Below are 14,333 nucleotides of genomic sequence, written 5' to 3' on the forward strand. Positions count from 1 at the left end.
GTTCTTAACCTGAAGCACCACTTTAGCTAATGGGGCCTCCTGCTGCTGCTGCGCTGCCGGAGCACGATTTCTGTTCTTATCCTGAAGCAAAGTTCTTAACCTGAAGCACTATTTCTGGGTTAGCGGAGTGTGTAACCTGAAGCGTATGTAACCTGAAGCGTATGTAACCCGAGGCACCACTGTAATAAATAGTAGTATTAGTAGTGATTTTTGGAATCACTTTGAGAGCAGAGACTCCACGTCAGTGTGTCTTGCGATTTTGCGCTTCAGATTGCACCCTCTATATGGAAAGCGGACTTTGCTTCCAAGTGAGCTCGCACTGGTTGCCTGTGGTCCTAAGCAGGGTGAGTGGAATCCAAGAGGAACTCCCTAGCCACTGGCTCCTTCGGATACATCCCTTTGGGGACAATGCGCGTGTCTTGGGGCTGCTGTTGTTGGGGAGGGGGGGAGAGATGGTACTTCTTTAAGTGGGCGCACAGGGGAGCGGGAGCAGTAGAGCCTGACGTCACTGGGCCATCAGCTGACCGAGCCGGGCTCTGCCTTTCCCAGTAGAGGCGGCGGCGGTGGCGGCAAGAGGAGCGCCCGCCGCGGCACCAGCTCCGGATTATCTTTTCCCTCGCTCGCTTGCTCTGATTCCACTCTCGGAGGGCTAACAGGAAATCGCGGCTGCGGTGGGCTAGAGCAGGACCCGAGGGCGCCGGAAATGCCCAATCGGCGGAGCTGCTGTTAGCCCAGCAGCTGCCAAAGGGGAGGATGGACGGATGGGGGGCGCGCGGAGCAGCGAGGAGTAAACAGCCCCCTCGGGTGGGGTAGGAGGAGCCCTCTGACTTTCCGGGTGCCCCAAACTCCTGCCATCCCGGGGCAGCTGCTCTGAAGGGCAGCCCCTTCGCCTCTCTTTCTTTCTTTCTTTTTTTGGGGGGGGCGCTCCTTGGATCTCATAAAGCAACCCCTCCCCTCGAGGAAGCGGCATGTTAGACTGAAGGCTCCGGTTAGGCTTTGGGGAAGGGGGAGAGGGAGAAGGAGGAAGGCTGAAGAGGGAGGGAGATCGTTTTAAAGCGGCGTGGGAAGCGCAATGAGGACCGTCGCCTAACCATTACGCGCCGCGCGCCAAAGAGATGTCCAGCCAGGCGTCCCGCCGACGGCTCCTCTCTCCTCCTGCGGGGAAACTTGAAGTCGCCGAGCCGTGAGCCGCCAACCACTGCATCCCCCACCCCCGACTGCTTCCCTTCCCGTCGCCAAGCCGGCCATGTCTCGCTGCTGCAAGTCTCCGATCTCCCGAAAGAAAAGGAAAACTCTTTGCATCTTCCTGCGCGGCTGGAGTTTCGCTGGATCGCTCTCGGCGCGCGCTTGGGAAGAGGCGACTCCGGGCCAGCCGCCAGCTCCAGCTCCCTTGACCTTGTCAGCTTCGCACCTCGCCTCCCGCTTGGACCACCGGCAGCCTTGTCAATTTCAGGAGTGAGACCAGCGCCCCGGTTGGGGGGTCTCCTTGGGCATTTCTCTCCCTTTCGGTTTCTAACCTCCTTCCCGTTTCAATCCTCTCGGTTCTTCCTCTTTGTGGCACGGATGGCTGATCCTGATAGGCGACTGCGCCGCGGATTATAGCAAACCAGCGATCACCTCTCTCTCGCCCTCTCAGCTGCAGCTGTACAGAAATATATATAAATATAAGTACCCGTGTGAAAGGAACAGATCTTCCATCAAGCTCCTAGAACCCTCCAGGTGGTCACTTCCCTCTCCTAAGAAGTTGCATGGTGTTGTTGTTGCTGTTATTAATGCACCTGTAATATTCTACGATATATACAAATATATATATATTTAAGGGAAACAATCACCCACCTATATCACTATTGCACAGGGCTCTCATTTTTCTTCTGCAAGAAGTCATATCCAATTGATAGACCACATGCTCTGGATTCAGTCCCTGCCATTTCCAGTTGCAAGGATCTCCGCAGTAGGACTGGGAAGGGTTTGAACCTGGAACCTCAGAGAGCCAATCAGAGGAGGGAGTCCTCAGCTTTTTGGACCAATGGTCTGGCTCATCCTAAGGCAACTTCCAATATCCAGCTGTACGCCATGTTTTCTGAATGTAGGATGGGAGCCACCAACCTGCCCTCCTTTCGTTGGCTCAGTCTGAAGGGCACTTTTTGCCTCTCTGTGGGTATCTTTCCCCTCTTTGCCTTTGGATTTTGCAGCGCCAACCAGGGATGTGGCTTTGATTGCACTGGACTGGACTTTTGACCACGCCGTTAGCAAAAAGGGCCTTCTGTTTCTCAATCTGCTCTCCCCCCCCCACCGCCAGCTGTAATAATAACTTGGGGAGCAGGGTCAGATGCACTTTACAAAGCCAACCCCTCCATTCAAAGGTCTATCCAGTGCCAAAAAGGCATGGGGAGTCCCCTTTCTTCTGCAATAATTGACTGACCCTTGATCCCCCCCACCCCGCCGGCCAAGGGGGTAGGGGGCAGCCACCGCCTTTCAATGTGATACACCCTCCCTCTCCTGCCGCTGCTGCCGCCACCACCCCGAGCCACACGATGGAGCTATCCGAGGTGCGCTGCCTGAGCGACAGCGACGAGTTGTACACCATCAACCAGACGCCCCCTAGCAGCGGCGCTCGCTCCCAGCGCCTGCTGTGGCAGACGGCGGTCCGCCACATCACTGAGCAGCGCTTCATCCAGGAGCACAGCGGAGGGAAAGTGCTGGGCTCGGAGGAGTCCTTCTGCTCCAACCATTCCCACCATCCGCGGTCGGCAGGCAAGAGCCTTGGCGGCCACAACAATGGGGGAACCAAAGTCTTCCCGGAGCGCACGAGCAGCAGCGGGGACCTGGGCTTCCTGCACCTCGACTGCGCTCCCAGCAACTCGGACTTCTTCCTCAACTGGGGCTACACGTACCGCGGCGTGATCTTCCCTACCTTGCGCAACTCCTTCAAGTCCCGGGACTTGGAGCGCCTCTACCAACGCTACTTCCTGGGCCAGAGGCGCAAATCCGAGGTGGTGGTGAACATCCTGGATGTGCTCACCAAGCTGACCCTCCTGCTGCTCCACCTCACCTTGGCCTCGGCCCCTATGGACCCCATCAAGGGCATCCTGCTGGGCTTCTTCACGGGCATCGAGGTGGTCATCTGTGCCTTAGTGGTGGTCAGGAAGGATACGACCTCCTACACCTACCTGCAGTACAGTGGGGTGGTCACTTGGGTGGCCATGGCCACACAGATCCTGGCTGCCGGCCTTGGCTGTGGTCTTCTTGGAGATGGAATTGGCTATGTGCTCTTCACGCTCTTTGCCACCTACAGCATGCTGCCTCTGCCCCTCACCTGGGCTATCCTGGCCGGCTTAGTCACCTCCGTTCTGCAACTCGGCATGCAGATGGTGATCCCGAGGCAAACCATGACCTCCATCAACCAGGTATTTCCTGTGGGTTCATCCTTCTTTCTCTCCGAAGTCACCTTTAGTGGGGCAACTTGTAAGGACACATGTTCATCTCCTCCATGAGCTGGGTTACTAAGGCAGCTAGACATCATCATTGAATAAAGCTATCCTTTCTCATAATGGGGTTATTATATCCTAGCAAGGATGTGCTGGTGCATTCATAATCCTGATTAATGCAAGAGGAATTACAGGTTCAGACATCTAGCTCTGTTTAGGGTGGGGAGAGGGAGGAGGCAGTGAGACCTTATGAGGAATGACACATAAAAGTTGGGTTTTTGTCATGATCAAACAACCTATGTCATGGAAATATAATGTCCTCCTTGTATCCATATTTTAGTCACTTAGATGGAGATGCAAATGGAAGGCTATATTGAATAGCACCCATCCTTAATCTTTATGTCCATCTGCAATCCAACATCTGGCACCCAGATGTTGAATTGCAACTCTCATCTGCATCCCGACCTCTCACATATGTTTCCCACTCTTCCTCCAAGGACCTAAGGATGTTCATTGCTCATGAGCTTATCTCATGTCATCCTCACCACATCTCTGTGTAGTAGGTTAGGCAGAGAGGCAGCAGCTGGTCCAAAATTCTCCAGGTTTGAGGAGTCTGAATGCAGGTCTCCTGTCCCAAGTCCACCACTGCACTCCTGGTCCAAGACCAGCTGTGTCCACTGCAACATTACCTAGTGGGTCCTCCATATTCCCCTCCACTCAATATTCTCATGTTTAGTTGATACTTGTCCCAAGTGATGATCTGGAGTGGATTTGGAGTTAAAAGAACCTACCTGGAAGCAGAATTTAGAAGGCGATAGATATATTGATGCACCTGAATGTTTTGCAAAACACACACACACAAGCTCATTGCAACCCTAAAATGCTGCTTTCAGTCCCTGGAGCTATTTTGGAAACCATTCAGTGGACAAGGTTAATCAAGAAGGAGAACAGTTTCAGTTGGATATACTGTACCTTTCCTTATTTTTGGATTCTTGGTTTCTGTCTGTATTGTGCTAATATGGAGCATATTGGAATACCACCTCACCTTGCAGTAGGTGAGGTGTCAGTTTGCAAATCCCTAGCACTTGTGCATATCACACTTTTCAGTGGGCTTGACAATCTGCATTTGACACCTTCAAATCTGTCCTGATTGCATACCATGATGGATGAAGCAGGGAATGTAACAATATATTCTTGGAGCCACCTGATGGGTCTGTGGTCGAATTAGCATCAAACCTTAGTTTCCAAGAAGTAAATCAGATCATCTCTCCATTAAATGAGGGTGTTCATTGAGTAGTGCTGGTTTCTTAGTTCCAGGGCTGCTGTCGCTGAGGTGTTTTGTTCCCCCAACCCACTGCAAAACAGTATTCAGTCTCAAAAAAACAAAAACAAAAAATGCAGATCATGCCAAATGGCTTTTGCTGGGGGTCCGGTTCTCTGTTTCTGCCACCTGGACAAAGGTTTTGAGTGATGAGGTCTCGAAAGAAGTAATTGTTATGTCGGTCTTGGCTCCTGCCAGTTTCTAATTTATCAGGGATTAATGATGGTGAACAGGGAGAGATCAGTCACTTTTGTCATTTATTTGGCATACACGAGAGAGACAGCTTCGTCACAGTAAAGGACTGTCAAATCCCCACTCAGCCATGAAAGTTACTGGCTGATTTAGGGATGGTCACAGCCTCTCTGACTAACCTACCTCACAGGGTTGTTGTGAGTAAAAAATTAAAGAGGAGAGCCACATTCACCACCTTGAGCTACTTAGAAAAAATGTGGGATATTAATGTAACAATATAATACATAAGTGAATCAGTTTTACCTATTCCTAAATTTGTTTTCTGAAGGCAGAAATATATTAAAAATTGAAACAAAAATCCATTTTCTTTTATTACAAGTTTCAAGATATATGTGGTACTTTTTTTAAAAAAAGGATTCCCTCAAGTAAATAAATAATGTCAGCTGTATTTATAAAATAAACAAACTGGAAAGCTTGCAGGTCTAAGAATTATTTTGCTGTATGACACAATGCAACCCAACATTTTACAGGGGCATGAGATCTAAAAAATGGAAAGTCTCATCTGCTCTAGAAATTGTCTTGCTGATAGGAATTGACTTTATTTATTTATTTATTTATTTATTTATTTATTTAAAATCCAAGAGAAATATTTTTTGCACTTAACAGTTTGCGGGTGGGGCGAGCCCTTAAATACTTAGCAATTGCCCTTTGATACACAATTTCGGATTCTTTTATGTTCACAGTCCCCATTTTTTCAAAAGACTCCAGTAGCAGCTTGACCTGTAGCAGGAATTGACAAACAAAGGTGTGTTTTTTTACAATCATGAGAAAACCTCATCACCTTTTGTAAGACATAGTTGGCAACCCCTTGGACACATGCCTCTTGGTCAGAAGAGAGAACCCAGAACAGATCATTTGGTTTAGGAAGCATTGGAGGAGGGGGAGACGGAAATGATTTATGGAATAATAGTTTATTGACACCTAAGATTGCTAGAGCTCCGGTCCTAGATCCTGTTTTCAGTGCCAAGGGCTCAGCAATGGGATATGTGTTGGCAGCAGTTTTGAAGAAAGCACCTCTGAGCAAGTTCAGAGTGTATTTTACCACTGAGCCCTGGAAGCCTACAAACATCCGAGAGAACGGAGTCCAGTACAGCCCAGAGGGGAAAGGCTTTTTCATTAGGATTGTGATCCCATTTCTGTCATTTTTACAAACTGGATCAGAAATGGCACTAACTTTCTTATGCTCCAGCAACCTCTCAAATTGAAGCTGGTACCTGCAGATCAATCTCTCCTATGTCTTATTTAACTCTCATTTCCACCGAACGCAGTAGCTTGCAATAACTCGGCAGCCTTTTAGGAATTGGTTTGGTATATCCCCCTTCTTCAGAATATAAGAATAAGAATATCATTTTGAGACTTTACTCCCCTATTCTCATTTCTAATTTCCTTGGTTCTACTCCTTCACAGTCGTTTTCCCACAGCGTTGGTACACTCTGTGATAGTTATAGCCAGGGTTGGCAACAGAAGCTGACCAAGTCAGGCAAATGCCAAGGGCGGGATGCAAAGCGGGTGAGCTGGATGGCATTAGACTGACCACCTGGGCTTTCAGTCCACAATAGTCCAGACTTGACTGATGGGTCGGGGAAGGCGTTGTTGTGGTCCGATAACCTCATTTTAGCAGTACAAATTGTGAGTGTCTGTACCTGGTGTCTGAGGATGCGGGTGGCGCTATGGGTTAAACCACAGAGCCTAGGACTTGCCAATCAGAAGGTCGACGGTTCGAATCCCCGTGACGGGGTGAGCTCCCGTTGCCCGGTCCCTGCTCCTGCTGACCTAGCAGTTCGAAAGCACGTCAAAGTGCAAGTAGATAAATAGGTACTGCTCCGGCGGGAAGGTAAACAGCGTTTCTGTGCGCTGCTCTGGTTCCCCAGAAGCCGCTTAGTCATGCTGGCCACATGACACGGAAGCTGTATGCTGGCTCCCTCGGCCAATAAAGCGAGATGAGCGCCGCAACCCCAGAGTCGGCCATGACTGGACCTAATGGTCAGGGGTCCTTTTACCTTTTTACCTGGCGTCTGAAGACAGGAACTCACAAACACCCAATGAATCTGAAAGACAAAAGGAAGCACTTCCTGCTTTTGCAGTGCATGGATAAAATATGGAACTCACCCCCACCAGAGGCAGTGATGAACACCAACATGGGTGACATGAAAAGGGAGGAGAGTACTGCTGCACACAAGTCCTGCTTGCAGGTTTTCCGCAGACGCCTGGTTGGCCACTGCAAGAATAGAGTTCTGGACTAGATATGCCTTTGGCCTGAAGCAGCAGGCTCGTCTTATGATCCTAGGTTTCTGCTTGCTGCACAGAGAGAGGGCAAGCACAGGGATGTAGGGATCTGCCGTACATCACACCTGACTCCTGCTCTAGCTAGCTATCAGAGGACAGGCTGGGGAATGAACCAGGGACCTTCTAAATGTAAGACAGATACCCTGCCACTGCTGGGATGCAGTGAGAGGGCTCAGAGAAGCAGTGGTGGCTGCTGCTTGCCCAGTTTCCTACCACCACAGCAACCGTTGCTTGCTCACCCTCTCTTTTTGGGTGGTGCGGCAGGGAGGAGTGGAACGTCTCTCTGTCCAGCCAGAGAGAAGTGAGTGCTTACAGTATCTCCGCTGTCAGAGGAATTATACTTCTCCATATCAGTTGCTCAGATCACAAGTGGGAAAGTCCTGTTGCATTTGGGTCCCTCTTGCAGGAATCTGGTTGGCCATGTTGAGAGCAGCATGCTCCTCTTGTGTATCTAAAAGGGCATTCATTTTGATTTGAGAGGGGCAATCAGAAAAACCCCACTAGAAGGAATGGCTGGCTGGAATCCTGAACAGGCGACCTGCCTCCTCTGTTGGAGGCAGTACGCCGCTGGATGCCAGTTGCTGAGAAACACAAAAGCAGAGAGTGCTGTTGTGCTCAGGTCCTGTTTTCAGACTTCCCATGGGTATCTGGATGGCCACTCTGAGTTCAGGACCTCAGCCTTGATGGGCCGTTGACCTGGTCTACGGGGCTCTGCTTAAGTTCTTATAGTGTACCTTCCACCCTTTGAGCTGGCAGAGGTGGTATCAAATGTGGTCTTGAATGTATCCTGGTTGTTCTGGGGGATTTCAACACCTTGTGTCCCTCACCTTCTGTAACTCTGAATTGCCTGAGCGAAAGCACATGGCTCCAGTCGAGCTTGGATGATACGTTAAATACAGGTGAAGTACTGAAAGTGTGGGACTGAGGTGGAGCTGTGGGTTAAACTAGGACTTGCCGATCAGAAGGCCAGCAGTTCAAATCCCCGTGACGGGTGAACTCTCGTTGCTCTGTCCCTGCTCCTGCCAACCTAGCAATTCGAAAACATGTCAAAGTGCAAGTAGATAAATAGGTACCACTCCGGCGGGAAGGTAAACGGCGTTTCCATGCGCTGCTCTGGCTCGCCAGAAGCAGCTTAGTCATGCTGGCCACATGACCCGGATGCTGTACACTGGCTTCCTCGGCCAATAAAGCAAGATGAGTGCTGCAACCCCAGAGTCAGCCACGACTGGACCTCATGGTCAGGGGTCCCATTACCTTTACCTTTACTGGAAGTGCCTAATCTTTCTTGTTCTGTTAAATGCTTTAGGGTTGTGCAGGATGTGGGCAGGCTCTTTGGAGAGGATTTGCAGGTGCAAACATTGCCCTTTCTGGCTGCTGGCAGTTGCCAGAGTGGGATTGGCTGCTGAGTGATGAAGATAACAAAACATGGGTAGCCAAGGTGATGTGAGATGTTATTAGTATTTGTGTCAAAGGCCCTGGTAAAGAAGTTCTGTATAATGAAGATGCCGGATGCACCTATGCTGGGAGGGAATTCCACAACTAAGGGGCTGCCAGACCAAATGTCCTCTCCTGGGCTGCCACCAGCTGAACCAAGTCTGCTGTCTGCTGATCTAAAACGCAGGAGGGTCTGTAGGGTAGGAAGAGGTCTCTCAGGTATTTGGGGCCTAAGTCATCTAGGGCTAAGTCATGCAGTCCAGCCATATGAAGAGACCACCACATATGCTACTCTTGGTTTAAAATGTCTCTAGGGGGTGGAGGTCCCCATGTCCTTGATGGGGCAAGACCATTTCTTAGGAAACACCTGCACCATGCCACAAATTTTAGTAACTTCTAGCCAATTTGCTACAACTGGTTTCTTATCAACCTGATGCCAAACCTGGTTTTCATAGCGATACAGCTTGGGCTATCCTCGTAGTTGCTTGCACCAGGAACTGCACAGGCAAGGCGGATGCATGCTGTGTTTCATCCCAGCTTATTTTCCCAGACCACTCAGCAGATTTGATCAGGCTAGATCTGATTTCAGGAGGCGGCGCTGGGAGTCTCTGCTCCACCCTGCAGCTGCTGTGACTCCCATAAACCTTAATAAGATTATCTTATTATGACTAGACTGGTGTAGATAGCTGTCTCGGTGTGTCTGAATTCAACGTCTTCCCACACCCACAGCTCAGACATTTCCCAAGGAAAAGTAAGTGATGATTCAGTCCCAGAGTAATTTGTACATATTGGTTTCCTGATAACTCTTAGCTTCTAGATTTCAACCCATCTTCTCCAGGCAGTAGATCTGGGTGGGTGTGCATTCCTGCACACAGACTATGTAAGTAACTTACGGAATTTACTCTCATAGGGTTTCCCCTCCAAAAAATATATATCCCTCTCTTGTAATACTGGAAACCCAGGGTCATCCAGTGAAACTGAAGGTTCAGGAGAGACAGTAGGAAGTTCTTCTTCACACAGTGCATAGTGAATGCCATACCACATGATGTAGGAATGACCACCAACTTGGATGGCTTTAAATTCATGGCGGTTAAGGCAATCAGTGGCTACCAGCAGAGATGGAAGGGTTTTACCTCTGGTGTCAGAGGCCACACGCATCTGAATTGCAAGGTGCTGGAGATCGTGATTGTTTTTGCACACATGTCCGACTCGTAGCCTTCCCAGAGGCATCTCCTTGGCCACTGTTGGAAATGGGAGGCTGGACTAGGCAGACCCTTGTTCAGATCCAGAAGGACTCTTCTAATGTTCCTAAGATGCAGAGGCAGTCAGTAGCTTAGGTTGTCCACCCACACCAAGAGGTACAGAGGTGGTATGCCTCTGGATATTAGCTGCTGGGAAGAAACAACCGGGAAAGTCCATCACCCCAAAGTGATGCTTTGAAGACATTTGGTTGGCAGTGGATGGAAACAAAACAGCTCATCACATGGTTGATCTCACCCTGCATGGAAGTTCCTATACCCCGGACCCTTTCAATAAGCTGCAGTGCTTTAGTGTCCATCCATCCTTGTATTTAGAGTCAAAGAGTCCTTGTATTTAGAGTCAAATATCAAAAAAGATATTTATTGAAATTTTGAACAGTAAAACAAACTTCACAATCAAAACAAAAAAAAGAAAAAACATTATCACAATCAAATAAAAACAGAAAAATACAATAGAAAACATAGAAAAGGTAGAAGAAAAAAAACATAAAAAAGACATAAAAATCCAGTTTCTTGCTTATTGTTTTCATAACCCTCCTTCCTGACTTCCTCACATCTCCCTTTTCTGTGTTCCCTTTTACACAATCGTATTCAGCAGTGCCTTACCCTCTTTCAAATCTTATTCTATATTATACATTTCAACTATTATGTCTCCAATTTTTCCCTTTATATCATTTTGTTTAAATTTGACATAATGTTATTCTAGCTTTTTCACCCTTATTCTTATAAAACATTTTTTACATATTCCTTTCAACCATGTCACTAATGCCATATTGTCTTTGTATCCTGCATCATTTTAGCATTCAAACATTTTGCAATGTTTTTGCAGGTAGTCTTTAAATTTCTTCCAGTCCTCTTCCACTAACTCTTCTCCCAGGTCTCGGATTCTGCCAATTCCATGTAGTCTATCACTTGCATCTGCCATTTTTCCAGAGTGGGCAAATCTTGTGTCTTCCAGTATTTTGCGATGAGTATTCTTGCTGCTGTTGTTGCATACCAAAGACTCCTAATTTTAGAGCATGGTCCCTCCTCCCACCTGCCCCCATTGGACAAAACAGTTTGTGTCCAATTTCCTTGGTACATTTCCTTGGCAAGATTTCTGTTAGGGTACCTCAGTCTTCTTCAAGTATTTATCAAAGCTTTACAACAGGCTTTCTCAACCTCGGCCCTCCAGATGTTTTAAAACTACAATTCCCATCATCCCTGACCACTGGTCCTGCTAGCTAGGGATCATGGGAATTGTAGTCCCAAAACATCTGGAGGGCTGAGGGTGAGGAAGCCTGCTTTACAAACTCATCTGTTTACCTTGCCTTTTAATTTAGAGGGGTGTTTTTTTGCATGGGCTGCTACTGCTGGTGGGTTGTTAGCATTTACTGACTTGTATTGCAGTGGAATGTTTTTGTAGCTGTTTGAGCTTCATGTTTCGATGCTTCTCTTCTTAATGAAATTGAGTATTTGCTATTCATGTGAGCCACCTTGGGCAGGCTGTAGTCTGGAAAGGCACTTCGGAAATATCTGAAATGAACAATCTTAAAGAGGGTTGTGTTGAATATTAGGTTCGACACTTAGAATGGCTTTGACACTCCAGCTTCGTGTATGATCATTGCTTCTTGAAAGCTGGCAACACTCCAAATGCCAGTGGTCACAACTTCAGATGGACTTCAACACACTAAAGATAAAGGTAAAGGACCCCTGACAGTTAAGTCCAGTCGCGAATGACTCTGGGGTTGTGGCACTCATTCACGCTTTACTGGCCGAGGGAGCCGACATTTGTCCGCAGACAGTTTTTCCAGGTCATGTGGCCATCTTGACTAAGCCGCTTCTGGCAAAACCAGAGCAGCACACGGAAACACCATTTACCTTCCCGCCGGAGTGGTACCTATTTATCTACTTGCACTTTGATGTGCTTTCGAACTGCAAGGTTGGCAGGAGCAGGGACCGAGCAACGGGAGCTCACCCCGTCATGGGGGAACCGCCGACCTTCCAATCGGCAAGCCCTAGGCTCTGTGGTTTAGACCACAGCACCACCTGCGTCCCTTTTTACTTTTCAAGTAAATTTTTATTAGTTTACTTCAAAAAACAAAATAGACAGAGGGGAAAAAAAGAAAAAACACAAATTGAAAATTTCACATCAAAAATTTCACATTACCGTCTCTTTTGAGACTTCCTTCCGCTTGTCCGTAAATCATTCGTAGTAGTAATTAAAATTACGCATTTCCTGGCTTGTATTGACATTATATCTCTCTCTCTCTTCTATTCCCTTTAGACAATAACTCTTAGTCCTTCACAATGCTTCTCTAAATCCCATTAACGTTGTTTGTCCCTCACTTACATGTTCCAGATAATCCACATATTTTCCCCATTCCTTGATGAACTTTTGGTCTCTTAGATATCTAATCTTTCCTGTCAATTTATCCAACTCCGCGTAGTCTAATAACTTTGTTCTCCACTCGTCTACCGTTGGTATTTCCTGCTGTTTCCATTTTTGGGCTAGTATTACCCTTGCTGCTGTAACTGCATAGTACACAAATTTGCAATCCTTCTTTTTTATCTTGTTCCCCAATATCCCTAACAAGAAAATTTCTGGTTTCTTTGTAAACGTATATTTTAAGATCTTCTTTAGTTCAATATATATTTTTTCCCAGAATTCTTTCACTTTTCTGCACTCCCACCACATGTGGTGAAAGGAGCCCTCTTTGTCTTTACATTTCCAGCACTTGTTAGAAACCTTATACATTTTCGATAATTTTATAGGTGTTATATACCACCTATAAAACATCTTCATGACATTTTCCTTTATTGTCATACACGCCGTAAAGTTTAAACCCTCCTTCCATAGTTTTTCCCAGTCTTCAAATTGTATACTATGACCCACGTCCCACCTGCGTCCCTTTTTAAACACACTACTCAATCCTTTATCAACCAGTCCAACAGCCAGTCGTAACTATAGTAATTGTTTTATTCTGGATTACTTGTAGTGTTTAACTGGCATGTATTAACATTTTGAAGTTTAAGAAAAATGCACAAACTGAGTTCCTTCTTACACCTATCGCCCTCTAGTTTGTTGACATAAGTAACTTAACTGCAGAAGAAAGTTCCTCTTGGGAGTATGTTGTCATAAGCTTTCCCTCCGTTTAAGCAAGATTTCTGTTCTATGTTGATCTTACCTTTTTTTCTGTATATTTGTCAAAGTGCTTGCCTCTAATTTGATGCAAATAAACTTGCAGATCATTAATAAAAAGAAAAGAAATGCTTTTTGCAAGAACCACATCAGGTGAGCCTTACCTTTGGCATGGCCGCCATCCCTGTCCCTTGCTTGTTTGTTTAAGAGAAGGAAAGAAGAGAAATGGGACAAAATGGAAGAGAGATAAATAAGATGAAAATAAACATATAGAAGGGAAGAAGGCAGGCAGGCAGGCATGGTGTGGAATTACCATCTTTTTTGCTCCATAAGACTCACTTTTTCCCTCCTAAAAAGTAAGGGGAAATGTGTGTGCGTCTTATGGGGTGAATGCAGGCTGCGCAGCTATCAAAGAAGCCAGAACAGCAAGAGGGATTGCTGCTTTCACAGCGCAGCACTCCCTCTTGCTGTTTCAGCTTCTGAGATTCAGAATATTTTTTTTCTTGTTTTTCTCCTCCAAAAACTAGGTGCATCTTGTGGTCTGGTGTGTCTTATAGAGCAAAAAATACGGTAATTTTTAATCTTGTGCACAATTACCTGGGAGTAAAGCCTAGTGAACTGAGTGGGATAGACATGCCTAAAATAAGAACACAAGACAAGCCTGATGGATCAGGTCCATGGCGCACCAAGTCCATCCTCCTCCTCTCACAGGGACTGACCAGATGGGAAATCAGTAAACTGGACATGAGTGTCCCAGCATTCCCTTCACCTGCAATTCTGAACAACTAGCATAATTGCAGTGCAACACTGGGGGTTCATGCTAAAGGAGATGTGTGTCTGCAACGGTTAGCCCAAGGGTGGGGATCCTGTAGCCCTCCAGGTCTTGTTGGACTACAGCATGGATGGTAAAGTCTTGACCCTCCAGATGTTACTAAACTTCAGCTCTTGATCACCCCTGACCATTGGCCATGCTGGCTGGGGATTATGGAAGTTGGAATCCAACAACATCTGGAGGGCAACAGAATCCCCATCCCTGGCTTAGTCAATCAGTGGGCTGATTTAATAAATCAAACTTTTGATTAACTAGACAGGGGTCCCCATTTAAACAAGCAGCTGTTTTTAAATAAATACATACATACAATTACAGTGGTACCTCTGGTTAAGAACTTAATTCATTTAGAAATCACTGGCTGCAAGGTTGGATTAAATGGCATTCTTCTAGTAATACAGTG

General features: G+C 46.9%; 1 protein-coding gene across 2 annotated transcripts in view; it reads left to right on the plus strand.

Moving 5' to 3' along the window:
- Window positions 1–358: 358 nt before the first annotated feature.
- ADCY8 (adenylate cyclase 8) overlaps window positions 359–14,333 on the plus strand; it is a 150,809-nt gene continuing 136,834 nt past the window's right edge. The window contains exon 1 of one of the 2 annotated variants that reach the window (XM_028736142.2): window positions 359–3,407. In XM_028736142.2, coding sequence (XP_028591975.2) covers window positions 2,535–3,407 — 873 coding nt within the window. In that variant the 5' untranslated portion in view covers window positions 359–2,534. The remainder of the gene's footprint in view (window positions 3,408–14,333) is intronic. The other variant, XM_028736143.2, reaches the window with a different exon arrangement.

Source organism: Podarcis muralis, chromosome 8, assembly GCF_964188315.1.
Source record: "Podarcis muralis chromosome 8, rPodMur119.hap1.1, whole genome shotgun sequence".
NCBI classification, from domain to species: domain Eukaryota; kingdom Metazoa; phylum Chordata; class Lepidosauria; order Squamata; family Lacertidae; genus Podarcis; species Podarcis muralis.